The 19,726-nt window shown below is 35.2% G+C and overlaps 1 protein-coding gene across 5 annotated transcripts in view; it reads right to left on the bottom strand.

Annotated features, from left to right (window-relative positions):
- Nucleotides 1-206: 206 nt before the first annotated feature.
- CEP170 (centrosomal protein 170) overlaps nt 207-19,726 on the bottom strand; it is a 104,757-nt gene continuing 85,237 nt past the window's right edge. For 3 of the 5 annotated variants that reach the window (XM_075043183.1, XM_075043187.1, XM_075043184.1), the window contains 7 exons: nt 17,870-18,104; nt 12,869-13,046; nt 11,288-11,455; nt 10,890-10,978; nt 4,630-4,723; nt 2,225-2,276; nt 207-550 (listed from right to left, as the gene is read on the bottom strand). In XM_075043183.1, the coding sequence (XP_074899284.1) occupies nt 264-550; nt 2,225-2,276; nt 4,630-4,723; nt 10,890-10,978; nt 11,288-11,455; nt 12,869-13,046; nt 17,870-18,104 (1,103 nt within the window). In that variant the 3' untranslated portion in view covers nt 207-263. The remainder of the gene's footprint in view (nt 551-2,224; nt 2,277-4,629; nt 4,724-10,889; nt 10,979-11,287; nt 11,456-12,868; nt 13,047-17,869; nt 18,105-19,726) is intronic. The other 2 variants (XM_075043186.1, XM_075043185.1) reach the window with 2 other exon arrangements.

Genomic DNA, 19,726 nt, shown 5'->3' with positions numbered 1-19,726 from the left:
TTTTGCAAAGCACACAACCACAAAGGGCAAACCTGCCACAATCTGCTTTCCTACACTTGTATCTATGCATATCTTTATGATTTGAAAAGGAATTGTGTGACAATCAAAGCATCACAGTTAAAGAAAACTGGTTTAATAAAACAACTGCTGTTTGACCAAGCCTTTTTTTTTTTTTTTTTTTCAAAATTATAAAACCAATATTATAATTTTTCCTTTATTCCTAGACATTCCACATGAAAGGTTTTTGTATCAACACTGAGATGTCACTCACGCAGGGTGGCATCTTCCTCTTCCCCATCTGGATTAAACCTATTGAAATGTATGCTGAAATCTGACTCGGATTCAGCATTCTCAAATTCAGCTGCAACAGGGACGGCGGCAGGTCGAAAAGCCCGAGCTTCGGGCTGGCAGTTTGGCTGCACTTGAGGGCGAGTACTTTGGGAAACGGGACTGGACTTCGGCTTCGGCTGAGCGGGTAAGATGGGGCCGGCGAATCCCAAGTTGCTCAGAGCATCCAGGGTACCATCAGGGTCGATCATAGCATTAATTGCTAAGCAATCAAGAAAAGATGAAAGGGATAGGGAAGAAATCATAAAAAAATATGATTTTCTGTTACCATAAAAACCACAAAAATCCTGTTCTCACACTTATTTTAAATGATGACAGACATGAGCTTTTATGCGTGTTTTCCAGTACAAGAGAGTGGTGTATCCAACATATAGGTAGCTGATATATATATTTAAAAGCATTTACACGTATTACAACTTTAGATGAAATAGAACTGCATAACACAAGCTAAACTCTGCCTGATGTGTGGACAGGAAAGAGAGGACAAACATCTATGATTAGCTTATAGGGACTGAAAGATGGGATTTTTAGTCACGTTTAAGGGGCTTTTTCTCCTAATGTTAGCATTGTATTACACTTCATTCCACCCCTCAAATATCCATAGATGCTAATTCCATCGTTGAGAAATTCCTATAAAAGAGCAGTCATTTATCATTTTTAATGCATAATGATGGACTTACTGTCCCTCTCCCTCCACATAGTGAGGGCAAACTGAAGCAGCTAGTACCATTTCATTTTACTGTACTATTGACACATTTGTCACATTTAATAGAACCCCTCTCTTTTTAATTTCCCAAATTACTAACGTCTATTTGGACACCACTGTGTACACAAGGAAATGATTTGGCCTCTTTCTCTGGGCCTTATTGCATTGTTATGTTCTCTAAACACAATAGAACTTGTAATAAGTTAACATTTTTTAATTATAGCTGAGTATGAAACAAATACTGATTTGTCTCAAAAGGTGGCTAACAATTCCTCCTGAAACAGTCTTTTTTAAAACATGCTTCATTGTAGGATTAAATCTGAATACCATAAATGACAAATATAGGAAATTTACAAGAAACACAATAATGATTATATATAAGCATGGACCACTAATCCATTTGACCACTGCAAATTAAACAATAAACTAAGTATAAACAGTACACAAATAAGACTGCAACTTCTTTTTAAAATATACTCAGTTTTTGAGCTGATTTTGATAAATGGAATATATGTCTAAATAGCAGACTTTGTAAGCACAACATACTTTCCATTTTATACATAGGTAAGTCTTTGCAGGGGAAAAGCAAAGTAACTCTTCTATTTTGTAGTCTGTGGGCTCCACAATTACAAAGAGTGGATTCAGCAGTGTGAAGGGAAGGTGTCAAGAGCTAATTCTAAATTTTCGTTTTATTGTATCAGATACAGGGTTTCTTTTGAGATTTCCTATAGATTATGGTCCCAGTGCATTCCTTATACTGAATTGTGCTAGGCATGAGGGTATTACTGATGTGCAAAAAATATTTTATAAAGCCTAATCTCAGGATTCTCTATCACCTACTCTTCAATATTTGCCCACAAAAATATTTCTGTTAAGAATGTTTCAAAAATAATTCCTTTGGGATTCTCTGGACTATTTCATTTCTAGTTGAGCCTTTTCTCACCCATATAAAAAGATATCATCACTTTTCTGTTTTAAAATAATTCAGTGACGTTTCTTTACCAATTGTGCCAGCAATTATATGTTAATGCATGTAACTGAAACTCTGAATATATTTTAATAAAATGCAACAACTTTGTTTCATGATACACACATATATACAGATATATACTAAAAAAATGTAAAGCAAGCAAGCAACCGCAAAAGAGAAAAGTGAAAAAAGATTTGTACCTTGCAGCTGTTTTTCAACTCGTTTCAGCTCCTGTAAGATTGATGATATTTCCTAGGAAAGAAACAAACACGTTTCATTAAGGAAAAAGAGACTCAAACCACCTATCAGTAGCAAACAATCCCCCTCCCCAACCTTTGCATATGCTATTTGGGTTGTCCCTCCTGGCATCAGGAACACCGTTGCTGGTGGTGGCCCAGCCACGTCCACCACGGGTCCTGGGCAGCAGTGCTTGAGGCTGGGCAGCCGTGGCCCACTCGGAAACCAAGAGCTCCTCTGCACTGGCCAACGGCTAGGGTCAACCAAACCTCACTCTGTCCCTTGCTTGTTTGCCTGCACTAGTCCTTCTCAAGCACAGACTTGTAGACACCACAGTTCTGCAGAAATGGGGCAAAGTAACAGCAAACCTTTACAGGAAAGTTACAGTATAAACCCAGTATTAATGGAATAGGGCCATTTATAACCTTGTTCAGGTGTGAGTCAGAATAGTAAGATGACTGCAGCGGGATTTTGCCTGCAACCATCGGGCCCTGTGCCCACGAGACCCTGCACAGTACACCAATGTTGGATCCTCAGCACTCACTGGCCTTACAGATTTTTCTCCTCTGTGCTGCACTACTTGCTAACACAGATGTAGCCACAGCGACCCACTCAGAAACACAACAATCATTAAATGTACCACATCTCAAATTATAAATATGTAAATCCTACAATTGAAGGATCCTACACTGAAGAATACTGTTAATCCAACTGCTGAGGAGAGCTATAAGTGGTCTTCAAAAGCTGAGAATTTTCAAAGGCACCGATTTCACAAACCCATTTAACCCATTTCAGAAACCCATTCTGTACTAAGTAATGTGATTTTTGTGAGTGGCAAAGAGATTGATTACCTTGGATTTTACAAAGTCAGTATCTTTAAGCAGATTCCACATCTGAGCTGGACATAAATGTCCCAAGGACAAAACAAACATCAGTTACAATTGTCCTCTGTTAACTTTTAATATCATTCTGTGGTAAAAATAAGCACTGCATTTGAACAACATATTGTTCTGAAAACTGAGCAGAAACTTGAAAATCAGTGCATAGACAAAAACCCCATACACTGTCAAACAATGGGAGATGCTTTAATGGATTGAAAAAAAAATTTTGTAAAATGCTGAACTTAGGAATAAATATACAACTAATCTTTTTCTTTTTTAATGAATGGCTTAAAACCCCATATCCATAGCACTCAGAACATAAAACACTAAACTCTGATCTTATTCTGGAAATGGGTAAAAGAAACTCCTTATATTATCATAATTCTGAAATTAGAAACTTCTATGAGTAACTTGCTTAATTGAACTTTAAACCCCCCCCCCCCATCAGTGTATCTATTAAATTACAACACTGAGTTACTAATGATTGCTCTTAAAAAATATACCATTCTGCAGAAATTACAGGCCAAGTTTTTAATACTTCCAGGAAAAATCAATCTGGGTGAGTTTAATAACTCATGACGAGCTAACACAGAAGTGCTAGCCAGTTCAGTGCCAGAGGAAATGTGTTCACATTTTGCTTCTGAGCAGTCCAGTACGAAGTACGTGAGGAGTTTCCTCTCCCACCTTTCCCCTCAGAAAATAAAATGTCCCCTGTAAGTTGACATTCTTAACAAAACCATACTCCAGACAGGATAATGTAGCTAGACTCTCCGCTTGCTCTCACATGCAGAGATGTTTTTCAAACCCTACGTTCTGTGTCTAGAAGCAGAGGAGAAGTGTGCTAGGAAACGTGTGCTCCATTCCCTCACACTGTCACAGTCTGGTCATGAAATGGCCCTAATTAGGCAGGGGTAGAAGCCTACATGAATCAACTAGGGTTGTAGTTGATACCCTACAGTAATCACTTCCACAGAAAATCAACATGATTTTTTTTCACTGAGGAGTGCTTTAATTGCAAGGTGTCTACAGATTGTTTTCATTCACATATAGCAAAATACAACTATTTCTCTAAATATTAATAATCAGTATTAATAGTATTAAGTACTATATATTAAGTATTAATAATCAGTAGGTAAAGTAGTCTTTAGACTGTAAAACAAGTTCATTTGAAAGCAATCCAACATTAAAACTAATGGTTGTTACCTTTGGTTATACTAAAGTACTGATGGTCTATATATAGTCTGAACCCCTTTTATTACATTCTTTATGAGAACTTCCCCTGAACAATTTCTTGTTTCTTTATAAGATAGTAAGTCTCAGTAATTATTAAAGAAGATTAGGTTTATTCTTGAAATATACTGAGTGTCTAAATAAAACCTTTTAAAGATTTTTGCCTTTATGTCATTGAAAATAATACACTCCTCTACTGATTATTTAGAAATTAGGTAAGAGGCTCAATCACACCCGGAAAAAAGAACTACTCATACCATGCTTGATGTTTTCACAATAGGAACTTCACTTTCAGCTCGCAACTTGTTTTCAATTTCTTCCCAATTTCTGTCTTTGTCCTTAAATAATATTCTAGAAGAAAGAAATTCAAGAACAGTATGTTTAAAATAGACAAGAATAAACAAACTAAACCTGAAAGATAACATAATACAAGAAAGCAGCATAGGGAGCGCTGAATAAAAGTAAAATCTCAAATATTGAAAAGTGACAGAATCCAATCATACAGATTAAATTTTCAGGGAAGCATACAGGTTTTCAGCAGTATCATTATTATTGACACTAAAATGGCAGTTCTGTAGCTAAATACTTGCTTATGGTGTTGAAAAGACACAGCTGATTCTTTCCTCCACTACTGAGCCTTTTTTTAAAAAATCCAACTATTTTACAGTAGCCAGAGAACTCCCTATTAACACTGCATTTTACAACAATTGCAAAACATAACAGGAAGATTAACAATGCTAAATAAATGCAACTCTTTTACATTTGTATTTTACATGAATTTAATGAAAAATAAACCACTTCAGGAAATTAAAAGAAAAATGCATTTCATAGAAGAAGTTTTCATCGAAAAGTCTCAACACACAAATTCTATCTACATGATTTAGTAATATAAGTATCACTTGTATTACATGTTGAAAGAAGTCACTTCTATTATTTGTAAAACCCCCAAGCATACTGTGAGATTCCTCTTTTATGTTTTGCTTCCCTGCTCTGATACATAGTTTTTGTTTTGTCATATCTTAAACAATTTAAACTGTCCACATTTGCACAAGTAAAAAAAAAAAAAAAGGAATGTGCAGATATTTAAAGTCTGAGTATTCTTTTTTTTATAGTGACACCATGATGACATAGATCAGTCCAAATCAACTTCTCTAATTGGTATTTCAGAGTTAAAAGTACAAAAATAGCTGCAGTAAAACTGCTAAGCAAACAAACTAACCAATTTTAAATCATGACCAAAACGCAGTACATTTTAAAGAAGTTATTAGTGTAGGTACATCTCTGAGGAAATAATTTTTAAGGTGGAAATTCATGATACCTTGAATCACATACAGACTAAGAATTTTAAAGAAAGCTGGGACACTCAGTACTGCATTTCTGTTCATCTTCAGTTATTTATACCCTATGGAAAATCCCACTCTCTATTATTATCCTGTAATTTTTCAAAACGTGTACCCTGTCTTATTGTATTGGTACATATATGTCTGTAGAAAGCCCATCCAGAAGCCGCTTTAACTCTTCTTCTGTCTTTGAGGTCTTCACTAGCTGCTGATTCAGAACATGTTTTTGTCAGATGTTTCACTGAGAGGAATTAAACTACTCTCATGACACAATGTCATGGGATTGAGGCAAATGACTACTACTACTTGACTTTAATTTATTCATGTACAAAGCATACAAGGAGTAAACATCCATACATACTTCTTGAGGAAGGAAAAAAATAAATTTAAAGTAATTGAAACTACAGTGAAGAAAACATGAAACACTTTATGGCCTCAAGTAGCATCATCATCTTGTAACGAAGCTTATCATCAGAGGACTGACAAGGTTGCTTTTATGTTCTGGAAGGGAGTGCAAAAGCTTGCTAAGCCATACAACTGCAGATCTGGGTAGCAGAAAGTTCAGTTACAATGAAAATTTAGGACTTGTCTGACACTGATGAGCTAAAATAAATAAAATGCAGAGCCAGTTAAATCCTTTATAGGATCATACACTAAAAACAGACCATTCCTGGAAATATTTGGATTCAGTATATTGAGAATCTTATGCAGCTATACTTTCTGTACTTTAACAGCATTTATATCACACTGGAAATGAGCAGGAAAATAGAAAATAAGGCTTTATTTAGCAGTAAACAGCACTAGCAGGAAAAATATAGAACTTATTGTGACACTGCATGTTTTTTTCATTTACGTTCTTGCTCATGTTATATTAAAATACTTCTATCTTTATGTATGTGATTAATGCCTTTGCTTGTGTATGTTGTGTTTTCAGTCTTATCCTCTTTTAGAGATAATGTTCTTACTTCTCTTTTACAATTTGAAAGCTTTCCATTTCATAGGTCATTTTATTAAAAAAAAAAAAAAGAGGAAAAAATGAAAGCAGTAATTTAAAAAAATATTATTTCCACTATAAAGTGGCAAGGCTGATTTGTTTTAACTATAATTTTAGGAAGCCTATTTCCTTTTTACAACATTTTTTTCACTTCTTCATTTTGTACATTTTAACCTCCTGGGGGGGTCTTACTCTCTGTCTCCTTTGCTCTTCCTCCTTCTAACCATACTCTTTATCTTAAGACAACATATTCTTAAATGCCTGCCACCTTCTGCTCTTGCCTTTCTCTACTCTCTGGGGCAAATCTGCCTGAACTTTCTCATTTGGCTGTGCTCAGTCCCCTTTTTACTTTCACTGCACTTTGCAGGATGCACAGCAAACTGCAGAGACTGACAAGTAGTACCTGCACTGACCTGAATGCTTTGCCTAGATTTTGCCTGACATAAGAGGAAGCTGCCTGCTACAAAGCAAGCCACTAAACACTGCATTCACATTGTAAAGCACTGATAAAACCATGCAGGTCTTCCCACTGCAAAACCTACTTACCTCTTCCCTCCATAATCTCTGAAAATTCCTGCAAACTCATTATAACATATAAAAGACAGAAAAGCAAACAAACTGCTTCCTGAGAAGCCACCACAATAATTTATTAGCAAAGAACGTGTTATAGGATACATGGCAAGAATGCTGCAGATTTTTTAAATATAATGTAGTTTTGTATACACCAGCAGATAAGAATGTAACTGATTATACAAAGTAATGAATAAAAATAAAATATAAAAAAGTAATTTAGCAATACCCAAGCTATGACATTATCCTGAAGAAAATTACAAACATATAGAGGATTTGGTGAAAGGAAAGAACCAGGCATTTGAATCTGGTTCAATCTGAATACCATGCTGGGACTTGGGGAAAAAAAACAGTTTGGCCAGCACTGGGAGAATGTAGGTGAGGAATACAGCATCAAAAGCTTCTCTCGATCCTATTTCTTAAGAGAAGGTAGGAACGATTATAGAATTCAGTGAAACCTGGAACATTATCGGTAAATTAGGAAAACAGAAATGGCAGTGGGGAAGTGGGAAGAAGCTAGTCAAACAAAAAGATATCTATTTCCTTTTGTCCTCATATGAATTTATTTTCATGACTGATTTTAGCTCATTTTAATTTCTGTTAGATCTGCTTCTCAGAATCACTGAAAATATTTATGTTCTTAATATTTTAGCCAAAGTGGAACTGGCCTTTTTGTAAAGCTAGCTATTACAGAAGGAAGGGTGTTCACATTCACAGGAAGCACGTCTTTCACCATTTGGACCCAGATAGGAAGGATGCATTTTTTAATATGCAATTTTATGATGCAATTTGTAAGGATTGTAATTGCCCATACTCTCTGTGCTCTAGAGAGAGTTTTTTACATTGGCAACCAAGAAAATTTGAGGGAGGACTTTTAAAACACAGTCAGGCTTACTATCTTACTCCTATTGGTGCCTCTAAAAATTTCTCCTCTCCTTTCAGGTTAAGTACTCTGGCATAAATACGCAGCTGCTAGCTTGACAAATCCTGACTGATTCTCATTGTATCTGTTCTGGGCAGAAATTTTAACTGGCTTAACTCCAGTAAAAGGAATAGAAGCACACCAATTGGTTGAACTCATGTACATCAAAACAAAGCTAAGGTAAAATCTGTAATAGGTCCTAGCAGCCTTATACACTCTCCAAAAGAATAATTCTAAAACTATGGTTGTTTTTCTGATTCAAAATACTAATGACATTATGAATAACATCATATTATTCAAATCCATTCTGAGTGGCAGGAAAAGGAAGTTTTGATCACAGCTCTTGGGAATATGCTAAATAATAACTTATTAATGAGCCTTTCTCCATTATATTTTTTTAGAAATAAGCAATGCCACTTTCTTTAAATGTATATAAAGTGTTTATAGGTATGCTTATAGTTATAATATACATGATCACATCATTATTACATTCATTACAATATATCTGGCTTACCTTTTAAGCTCAGAAAATTAATCAGAAAAGTGTAAGACTTGATTTTAGTTACCTGCTTTTCTCAGAATGAATTCACATACATAAATTTGTTTTAACTCACTGTATTGAACTGTTTTTTAGGTTAACTACAGCTGTGCTAGCAACATATTTATAGATCAGAAACTGCTAACCATCAAGAAAAATCAGCACAACAAAAAAAGTAGAGTAGCTACTATCTACTGCTTCTGAAGCATTTTAAGATACATATCGTCCTAGACGCCTACCACAAATAAGTCAGTCAATAAGCAAGATTCTTGTTCCAATGATGCAGCTTTAAAAGGAAAAAAAAAAAAATATCGGTAAGCAGAGTTCCTTACAGATGTCACTGTATTTTCCCAGAGAATTATGCTCAAAAAAACACCTTAATGTAGTATTTTGTTTCTATTTCCAAATTTCAAATGCCTTTTAGAATGACTTTCAAAGAATGGTCATGCTCAAGTACCTCTTTGCATGTATTTATTTGCACTTTTTTTGAGATCAGCTATTAAAGTAAATGATAGCATGTACTCAGAGGTTGATTGAACGCAAACAAGTTGTGAACTTCTGCATAATTTGTAATAAATTCTACATAATGAAGTTGAACTCTTAATTTGGCACAGCTTTTGAGAGTAACCGTATTGTACACCTGCATTTCACAAACTAATTTGTATCTGAAATTTACACAGCTAAAGACATTTATGTCTTTTGTTTAAGGATATTTAAATAAATAGTATGATACATAAAAGACTGTATCTGGGGAAACCAAAGAGGGAAAGGCAGCAAATGGCGTATTCCCAATATTATAATCCTGCAGCCCCAAAATAGTGAATTGGAAAAAGAGAAGTGAGATGATTATCAGTCCAGGACCATGTTCCAAGATAGCGGAAATAAGGTACTCACAAATGCTACCTGTAACCACCAGTAAAAGCAACACACAAAAAAACTTAGAACAGAAATAATAAGAATGGGCAGCAGGCTTTTAAAGACTTGATTCTTCACTCAGTCATACTCTTCCTACTAGAAAGAGCAGGACTAGAAATGGCAGATAACCTACAGTTTTTACCGATTAATATAGATAACTTTTCTTCCTCTTGATTTCTAAGGTCAAGTCTTTTTTTGGTACTCCCATGGGAATACAATCTTCAGATATGTTAGTATTTACTGCTTTTACTAGTTACATCACCCTATGCTGAAATAAATTTGTGATTTGGTTATTAATCTGTCACCCATCTAAGATTTCAATATCTAACACTTCCTAGACAAACTGAGCAATTACAGGCCTAATATTTTCTCACATTCAGAAAACTATACATGAAGTTCAGCCAAATAACTTTCTTATTTTTAACGTACGCTATTTTAAAATGATTAACTGCATAAAGACATAAAGAAGGACACGTGAATTAAACAACCCCGAACTTTGTATTTATAATTTTCATTTATTCTTGTCAACCATACTGGTCACCAAATGGTTGTACACTCACTCATTCAAGAAAAATGGAAGTGTTGGTAGAGCAACATATTATCACTTTTGACATGTCTATCCTTCCTGTTAGATAGTGTGACATTTTATGCAGGAATCTAACTATCTAAGCAGGAATTTTCAATTAAAAATAACAGATGGTTACATCTGGTTTAGATTTAGAACTCAAAAGTGACCACATCTTTTCCAGAGCAAGTTCTTTTTCAGAAGGATTTACTGAAACTGCTCTCCTCTGTCCCATTTGTTTTTCTTCCTAAAATGGGGGATCCCTACAACAACTTGGCAAACATACAGGGCCTGGTTTTACAGTTTAGCAACATTTTAACCTTACCTTCAAAGGAAAGGAGTTTTACAAGACTTGCATAGAGGTCGTGTAGATTTTGCACAGCATTTGCACGTGTTGGAACAGCTCCTTTGCTGGAAGTATGATGGATACTGTTCTGTCCGTGTAAACTTTGCTAATATTTATCTTCATATGTGAAATACACACAAGCAATAATGGAAAATTTATCACCTCAAATCTTTCTGAATGCTAAAAAAGTCATAGGTAACCACTTTTTTTAAAACACAAGTTGCTACTAAATACATTTGCTCTATCTGTATTATACACATCTCTTCTACTAGTAGGAATGTTGATGAGAGCAGACATTTTCAGTAATAGTAATTTTTGAAAACCCACCTGATTTTGCCTGCTGTTTTGTCTATGGATTGTCTTATCTTGCGAGAAAATTGGAAGACTGAGGACAACAGCAAGCTGTCCCCCATAACCTGCAGTAAGATTTTCATTAAAAAAAGATATTATTAGTTTAATTGGAATTAAATACAAACAATTCCACATATTTTAAAATCTTTAAGTTTTAAAAAAAAAAAAAATCACACTTGTGTTCTAATTAGTTTCATATACAATCATACGTGAACATTTTGCAAATTAAGTAATACGCAAATAATTTTTTCCAGTATTAATGTTATCTGCTACAGGTAGGAAAGAAAGGATAGTGCCTAGAATATTAAGTGCGGAGGCAATTGTAAAAGCTTAAAACAGACACATTACTAGAGAGGATACTGTTGTGTACTCACTTCATCTCTGCTCCAAGTCCTTCTCCGGGTAATTGTTGGGGGGTCAAGGGCATCTGTTAGCTGAGGTCTAGCATCGTTAGGCCGACCATTACCCTCTGGCAGTTTGGCATGCACTAGTGGAGGTATTTTTCTAAAATTGAGACTTTCATCAAATACTCGGTCAACCAACTGGGGGGTAAAAGAAAAATGCAGTTTATGAAACCTAGTGGATACAGGCAAAACGGAGATTTTTTTTCCTTCTGAAACAGTTTACAAGAAGCCTATCAAATAAAAATCATTCTTTGTCTTATATGGTATAAAGTAATGCATCTCTTATGTAACAATACCTTGTAAAAATGAACTTTTTTTTTTTTTCCAAATACCAGACATACATGGCAAAATTAGACTACCTCACAGAAATTTTGCTTATGGGCAGGTAACATAATAGTTACCTATAAACTTATATTGAATAATTTATTCCTTCGATTAATGCAATATATCTGTGGATATTATCTGTGGAATTAAGTACAGCACTATCAAATTTAGGTTTTTTTTTCCAGATTAGTCAGTGTTACAGGAACACCTGTACCTACTTAAAGGAGATACTGCCACCTGCAGTATGTACACACTGTACAATATTTTTTAGAGAAGAAAATCATTATTTAGTACTATAAAAATCAGAGTGATCTAACTGGATCTGAGAAAATGAGCGCTTTACCTCCTTAAAGTCCATAAGAATTAAAAACAAAGTCTATGTGAGTGCAGTTACAATTTTTCTGAGTACCCAACTCACAGATTTCTTATCACTGTTTATATCTTTTTTTCCACAGAAAAAGACAGTATTATACTAAACACAGTAAACTAATGTGTTACCAAACTTTATGCACACAAAAATGAATAAACACGTTTTGAAAGGAATACTATGAAGAAAAAATGCAGTAAACATTTACAACATATTAGGGTGAATTTTAATATGGTAGAAAGTGATGATTTAAATTCAGATTAACACGTTATCAGCATTAGATCTGTGATGGTTACTAGAACAAGTTAGTCAATATATTCATAGAACAGCACACCAGAGATAGTCGAAGAAACTAATTATTAGAAGCACAAGGCAAACTTATTTCAAGGTAGTTTTCAACAATGTTTTTAAGAAAGAAAATCTAAAGTTCTTATTAACTGATGATACCTAGGAACTTCAGTGTTCAGAAGACGAAACTTTTATGTCACCTGTGAAAAGAGGGACTTTTTTGTTTTTAATAGCTATGCAAAGTATTAAATGTATACATTTATATATATTTCCGCATACACACTAGTATCTTTAAATGCACTTAGATACTATCCAACAGTATCTAAGGCTAAAGATAAGCAAGAAACAAATAACTATCTTGTCCTATGTTTCGTGGAAAAAAAGAGACAGACAGATAGTATGCATCCTTTTGACAAGCTGTGTTCATAGAATAATTTCTGGGTTGTTTGTTGAAATGTAAAGGAACTTCAAATCAAAAAACAATGTAGAGATCATGCATACGGGTTGAGTGGAAATAACTAAAAAGGCTATGCAAAATGCTAAAAGCAAAAGAAATAAAGAAAAGGAAGAACCTTATGCATTTCTCCATGAAGATCTCCTACCTCTTCTCTAGTGTCTATGGCAGAGCCAGGGGTGGTGGCAGCAGTGCTTACTGTGGTACTGGGGGCAGTGCCTGATGAAGTCACTGAATCTATCTCTCCTGCTACATCGTTGATTTCCCGTGCGATGAGAGCCAGATCTTGACTGATCCTAGTAATAAAGAGAGTGTTACATTCTCCTCTACAAATACTTCTGGACCAGTAGAGCTCAACCTGCAGCCTTTGAGCTTCTAAGTTCTAGTTCCTGATAACTGTGCTATGAAAATGTGTATGCTCTTCTAAACTGAAAGTTCATTTGTAGAACCATAAAAGCAAATTTTTAACTGAAGCTTTTTGTAACATGCCTTTCTGGAGGAAGAAGGTAGAAGGCAATCTCAAAGGACAGAGCATCCTTGTTTTCTTTCTAGGATTCCCAGGCAGAGAAGTGCGCAACATGCACTAAATCCAGCACATGGGATGCACTGGAAATACACTGAAAACACTGCACAGATGACCTGTGTACATGCAGTAAATCCACAATGCCCAGAACATATTTGGTTTATACCTCAGTTTACCTACTTGCAAAGAACTTCTTCAGGGCCTCTGATTATGTAGGAGCCCTGCAGCTTGCTCAGACCAAGCTGCTTATGTGTCCAAAATTCCAGACCAGTACCCTAAATCCTCAAAAATCAAGATAAGCTTTCTAGTTGGAAAACCAGAACATGCCTGTAAAAACCTGGATATGATAGCACTACACAAATACATCTGAATTCTCAGCTGAAAATTCCTTTTTTGTGATCCACCACATCAAAAAATAGCTCTGCTCTGTATTCTGCTCAGCACAGGGAGGAAGCTTGTCTAGCTCTGCTTGTGGTACTCCTCCCCGGGACACCCCAAAAGGAGGGAAAAAAACAAAAAAACAAAGCAAAGGCTAAAAGCCCCCTACTAACTATGGCACCCTGAATCTCCAGCTTGGGTCAAGCAGTTCAGGAGACCTAGAATTCAGAGCAGCCCACCAAGCGATCCCCTTTCATACTTCTGTCTGAGAAGACTGAAGGCATAGAAGTCAACAGTGCTAATTCTGCACCACCACGACTCTGAACAGCAGCACCCGTCACCTAAGCGGAAGGAGTTGCGCAGCCACATGACAGTAACACACACCGTGCTGGCCAGTGCTTGTTAAAAGTGAGCTTCTTTCTGCTCTTTATTTTCACTTTGTCTTCAAGTAAAAAAAAACGGACACCACTGACCAAAAGATAAAGACTAAGTGAGCGGAATTCAAGCTAGAAAGGCAAACATTATTAGAGAAATTTTCAGTCAAATTCCAATAGTGGATTTTGTGGCTAACCATCAGCAATTTGCAATAAAGTGCAACCTTGTGCAGCATAGATACACATATAATTGGGATAAGGCTGTAGAAGAATACACAGCAATTACCCATGACCACTCAAGACAGTATTTCTGAATTCAAACTATCAAAGCCTGGAACACTGAAGCAGAAACCAAGTCAATTGCTCATTTTAATAAATTAAAGTATGGAAAGTGCCTATTACTACATTAATTAATTTAACCTAATTACTACATCTTTTGGGGCAATTGTAATTTATATTAATGGTACGTATTTATAAGAACATGAAAAACTCCAAGGCTTGAGCTAATATTCTAAGTAGCAGAGATACTACAGCACCTAATTCCTTTGTTTCACACAACCATATAACTTTTTTTCTTAAACAGAGAAGTTGCTAATAATTACATTAGAATTTCTGGGATAAATTTTGGTGTTTAACATATAGTTGTGAAGAAAATAAAACCCAGGAAATTTCAATTATTAGTAAATCCTCCAGAAGACAAATGTTGTTAAACACCATAACCAAAAGTAGTATCAACCAACTAAGACTCAACTCTCCACAGAAATCAGCAATGCTTCAACATGCCACAACCACTTCAACTGAGTTCTTACCAAGCAATCAAAATTACAGAAAATGTCAGATGTCTACATAAAAATGAATTGAAATGAATCCTGAAAATATCATAATAAAAAACTCTAACATGGATGACAAGCAACTTGTTAGACAATCATCACAGTCAAACACTAGTCAAGTGAACAAAATCTATAGTCAGTAGTCAATAATGTTTCCATACAGAAACAATATAGACAGAGCACTAAACAAAAAGCACTATGAAAAAGAAAATTAGAAACCAGCCTGAGAGTTGGCCTGACTTTTCATATATGAAGTTTTCCAGTCATTCTACATTAACTTTTAGAAACAGGAAGTATTGCTTAAGTATAAGCAGTATGTTTTGTATAATCAAATAGAAGAGACTTAGGCTTTAGGTACACACTCTTTACTCTGTTGCAACTGTAGGTTGCCTTGCAGATTGCTACCACTTCCTGCATCAGACCTAGCAATCACACAAGGCAAGTCAATCCAGGGAGGCAAAACTAAAATAAACCTCAAGTTCCCTAACCCCCAAACCTGCCCCAGGAAATGCTGCTATTAGATTTGCTCAGTGAGCAGACTCCCACAGCTACACAGTTCCGTAAGGGACAGACACAGTTTCCAACGCAAGGGAAAGAAAGGGTGAGAACACGGGGCTTGGGATGGGGAGAGCATGACCATCTTTTTCGACAGCCTGGAACTCTAGTTCTTATGTACCTGTAGTGAAAGAATACCCATAGTATTAGAAAAACCACAACGAAATAGGAATAATTCTAAGACATCTGTAATAGTTCTGAACTGCTGGATTACCAAAAACATTTTCATGCTCAGTCTACTATGTCACACTTCCTACACTGAGTCAGTTTATTTTGTAATGATACATTAAAAGTCTTAAATAAAATACATGTGAAGCTCCTGTTATTCTGAGGCCAAAGTGGGTTTAGATCAAATTTAGTTACTCCATTAAGTTTTTTTTCCCAATTTTCAATTTTATTAACATCTGTAAATTGTAGAGTCTGTGAATAGTGCAAACTGGGTCAATCTGGGAAGACCAGTTAAAATACAATATGATGGTAACATGGATGCAATGAAATGCGTCTTATACAGTCTCTACACTACTTTCAGCTGCACATTCATTTTATGAAATACTTATCTTTACACCTGCCTAACCTAATCAGTTATTAAAAAAAGAAAAGAAAAGAAAAGAACCAATTTTAATGAGAACATATAACTATTTATTTCTTTTTAAAAAGCTCTAAACGGAGTCAAAGGGACTCTGATCATAGAGGCTGCACTGAGGGCTAGGAAGGAAAAAAAACCCCTAGGGTAGACAGTGATAAAGGGGAAACTATGGTTAGCAAGGCAAAGGGAGCAGAGACAAAAATCATCTTATAAAGGACAGAAGTTAAACTAAAAGCTATAGGAGCAATACTGTGAATCAGTATGAAGAAATATGGAGGCAGAGAAAGGATCAACTAGTGACCTAGAGCAGGAGGGCTCAGCAGAAGCTAACCAAGGAAACTGGTGTTGGAAGCAGTGACAATAGATGACAGTAATCTGGCATTTCTCAGCTGCTGAGCGCTAGCTTTCTTACCCTTAAATATGCTCATTTAATGCAGTTTATGTGAAATTTCTATACACAATCACAAATTTGGCAATACTGATTTGAGCCCCTCACCACTTCCACTGGAAATAAAGAAGCTGAAAAGAAGTAGGGTAAGTACATAACTTTCAAAACAAATTTAAGACCAGTATCTAAATGAAGAAAATGGTAAGAAGCCCCAGGGAAGAAAAAAACCTGCAAAACAAACCATCAAATAAGTTTAGACTGAATCGCCAATTACTTCCAGCATCAACCTCTCCTAGGTGAGCAAAATATACCAAGAAGTTTCACTGATGTAGAGGTTCTGCAGCACTTTTTATAAGGAGGAAGTAACATGCTGTGGCTATCCTCAACTTTTTTTCCCCATATACACACATTCCTCCCTATATCCATCTGTATTTTAGATTCTTGGAAAGAAAGAGAAGTTTTAGGAAGATACCTTTTTAATGTTTATTTCATAATTTATGAAGATGTTATCGGACTCCCTTAAGAATTTTCCCTTTGCACAGATCACACTAGAAAAACAAACACTGAAAACTATTACTAAGAGGAGGAAACAAAAAATAATTAATCACATAAGCAAAACACAATGCTTCACATCTGTGAAACCACAGTGTTAAGATTAATTTTAAAAGGAAAACACTCTTCTTGTTTAGGCTTCCAAATTAAGTTCTATGAAAAGGTTCAGAACCTGAACACTGGCATCTAAGTTTTAAATAACATTTCTATACTTACATAGTTTTAGTTATTTAGTGCAAGCTATTTGAAGTTTTCACTGCCTGGGTATTGCACGATATGGGAATAACTGGTTACCAGAATGCAGAACTGAATACCTCTTCCTTGGTTCACTTGAAGCAGAGTGTTATTAGCAATAATGGAGGAATTGCTATAGTAATCTCAGAGACTCACAATAAAAGAAATTACTTTTTGATGAATACATATGATTTAAATCAGAAAATACCTAACATGAAATAATGTCTAGATAAATGAAAAATAAAATGAGAACGTGGTCTCTCACATTGGCAAAATCACTTTTTCCTCTCTCTGTCACCTATAGATTGATCTGAAATTTTACCTCAATATGAACGTTAAGGTAGTACAAAATCAGATATACTTCAGTCTCAGGAAATACGCCATTAGCAACTAAGAGTTCTACACAAAGTATCTCTGCAAGTCCTGCTAATGAAACCAGAAGTTCATACTCTGGGATCTGGCTATCGTAAGTCAGAAATTACTATCATTTTCCATTAGAAAGAGATGTGCTGGAACATGAGTGCTCTGTCTGCCAGTCTCTCATCAAAAGAATCTGAAATTACCCATTCAGTTAGTGAATGAAAAAGGTAAGTAGAGTGATACAGAAAGTCCACTAGCTCTCTTTTTCCTATATAGGTACCTGTATAACTGGTTGGGTACAAATCTTTGTTATTTTAGAGGCATTCCTTTAAAACCAACCTTGCTATTTCTTCTCGGTGAGCAGTCCAGTTACAAATGTAGTCTTCCTGTTCCTTTATTCTGTGCTTGAATGTATTGCTACTTTGAGCTGCTGTCCCAGTGCTCTGCAGTCGCGTGGTTTTCAGGGCTGGAGAGGTACGTAGACGGGTATGTTTAGGGGAATTACGGTTTGATCCAAATTCATCTTCTGAGGTGGAAGCATAATCTGTAGGAAAGCGCCTCCATCTTGCACTTACTAAATTAGTTTAATTATTAAAAAAGAATTATTATTGCATCTTTAATATGAAAAAACAGTATTATTTCAGTAACATCACAAAAATACACAACTATTCATTATCAATCCCCAGATACCTCACAAAAGGTTTATTTACTACATCTTAAAAAGAAAGCTACAAAATTTGTGTTAAATAATAAATATTGATAAAAACATAAAACGGATGCTCTTTGTATAATGATGAGTGAAATAAGATGTAAAAGCCAGTAACTGTATGTGAGCTCAAGCAAACCGTTTTACAGAACAAGGGCCCAATTCATTAACATTTAAGTATATAGTCAGATTGCACTTTTTCTGCAGATTTTTTCCCAAGTTTCATTCAAGGTTTACATGATACACAAAAATATGAAGAGACGTGAAGGAAGGATGGAGCTGGCACCAAGCCTGGAATGCATGCTTACGTAAGGAAAGCATAAAAATCCTAGATGATTCGTTATATATTTAGTACAGGAAAAAATATGTTAATATTAATACTGTGTTATAAAAATCAGCAGCACATCTACAAAACCAGCAGCCTCAGAGTAAAGAGCATATATTCACACATGTAGCACATGAAGCATATACAGCCATGCTGCTGAAGACAGCCTGAAGTATAAGAGAACTGAAACTAAATAGGAGGCTCTCATCCCCCTATGAATTACTGAAGTCTAGAACATGCATTTCAGATATGCTGTCCTGAAACATTCCCAGCAGGAAGAGATATTACTAAGCGTAAAGGAATGCTCATCACAACAACCTGTTAAATTCTTGCAGGGGATTTAGTCCCCCAAACTCACTGAGGCTCTATAATTACTGTAGAAATTTTTAAAAAGTGTGTGATCACCTCTTGGTAATTCAAAAATAATACATTCAAGTATTGTATATTGTTTTTAATATAAGAAGAAATTCAAGAAGTAATAAATTATTTCTCCTGAAAGGTTTTAAAAAACATTACAAATGAAGTATACATGAATATGAACTTAAGTAACAAATAATGAAGTAATTTTTAGCTGAGAAAAGTTTTGTGTAATGCTCTCAAAGATTACAGTATGTAGAACATGACATTGGTGTATAAGCTTACATCCCTTCCCTCATATAAATAATGCATTTTTAATTGCTGAAAACAAAAATATGCTTGGGTAATTTTTTTTTCAGGTTTAAATGTGGGCTTCAAATCACGTCCAGTTCTACTAATTTTTTTTTAATATTCTAACTTTGTTGAAGAAAATAAAAATGTCTCTCCAGTCAGTTACTGTTCTCTTTTTAGAGGTTTCAAACTTGTTTTGATCTCAGGGAAGCAGAACATAAGCAGAAAAAGCACATTTCCCCACCAACAGCATGCAAGCAATGCGTGACCAAAGTCCAAAGAGCTTTATGAGTTGGGCCCACATTTTATCATCAATCTTTCTTTAAATTCTTTGTCCTGGTTCAAATTATATGCATAACAATAAATAAAAAATTTATCTTAAAATCTCTCAAGTGAGCTAGTCCAGCAACTCAGCACTGTACAATGAGCATATGTAATCAATATATTTAAAAATTAAAAATTGAATGAGAAGTGAAATATCAGAAACAGATTTGATTTCTAGTACTCTACCACTGTA

This window comes from Buteo buteo, chromosome 12 (assembly GCF_964188355.1).
Source record: "Buteo buteo chromosome 12, bButBut1.hap1.1, whole genome shotgun sequence".
In the NCBI taxonomy this organism is placed as follows: Eukaryota; Metazoa; Chordata; class Aves; order Accipitriformes; family Accipitridae; genus Buteo; species Buteo buteo.
Note: the sequence above shows the minus strand (reverse complement) of the source record. Positions and strands in the feature narration are given on the sequence as shown.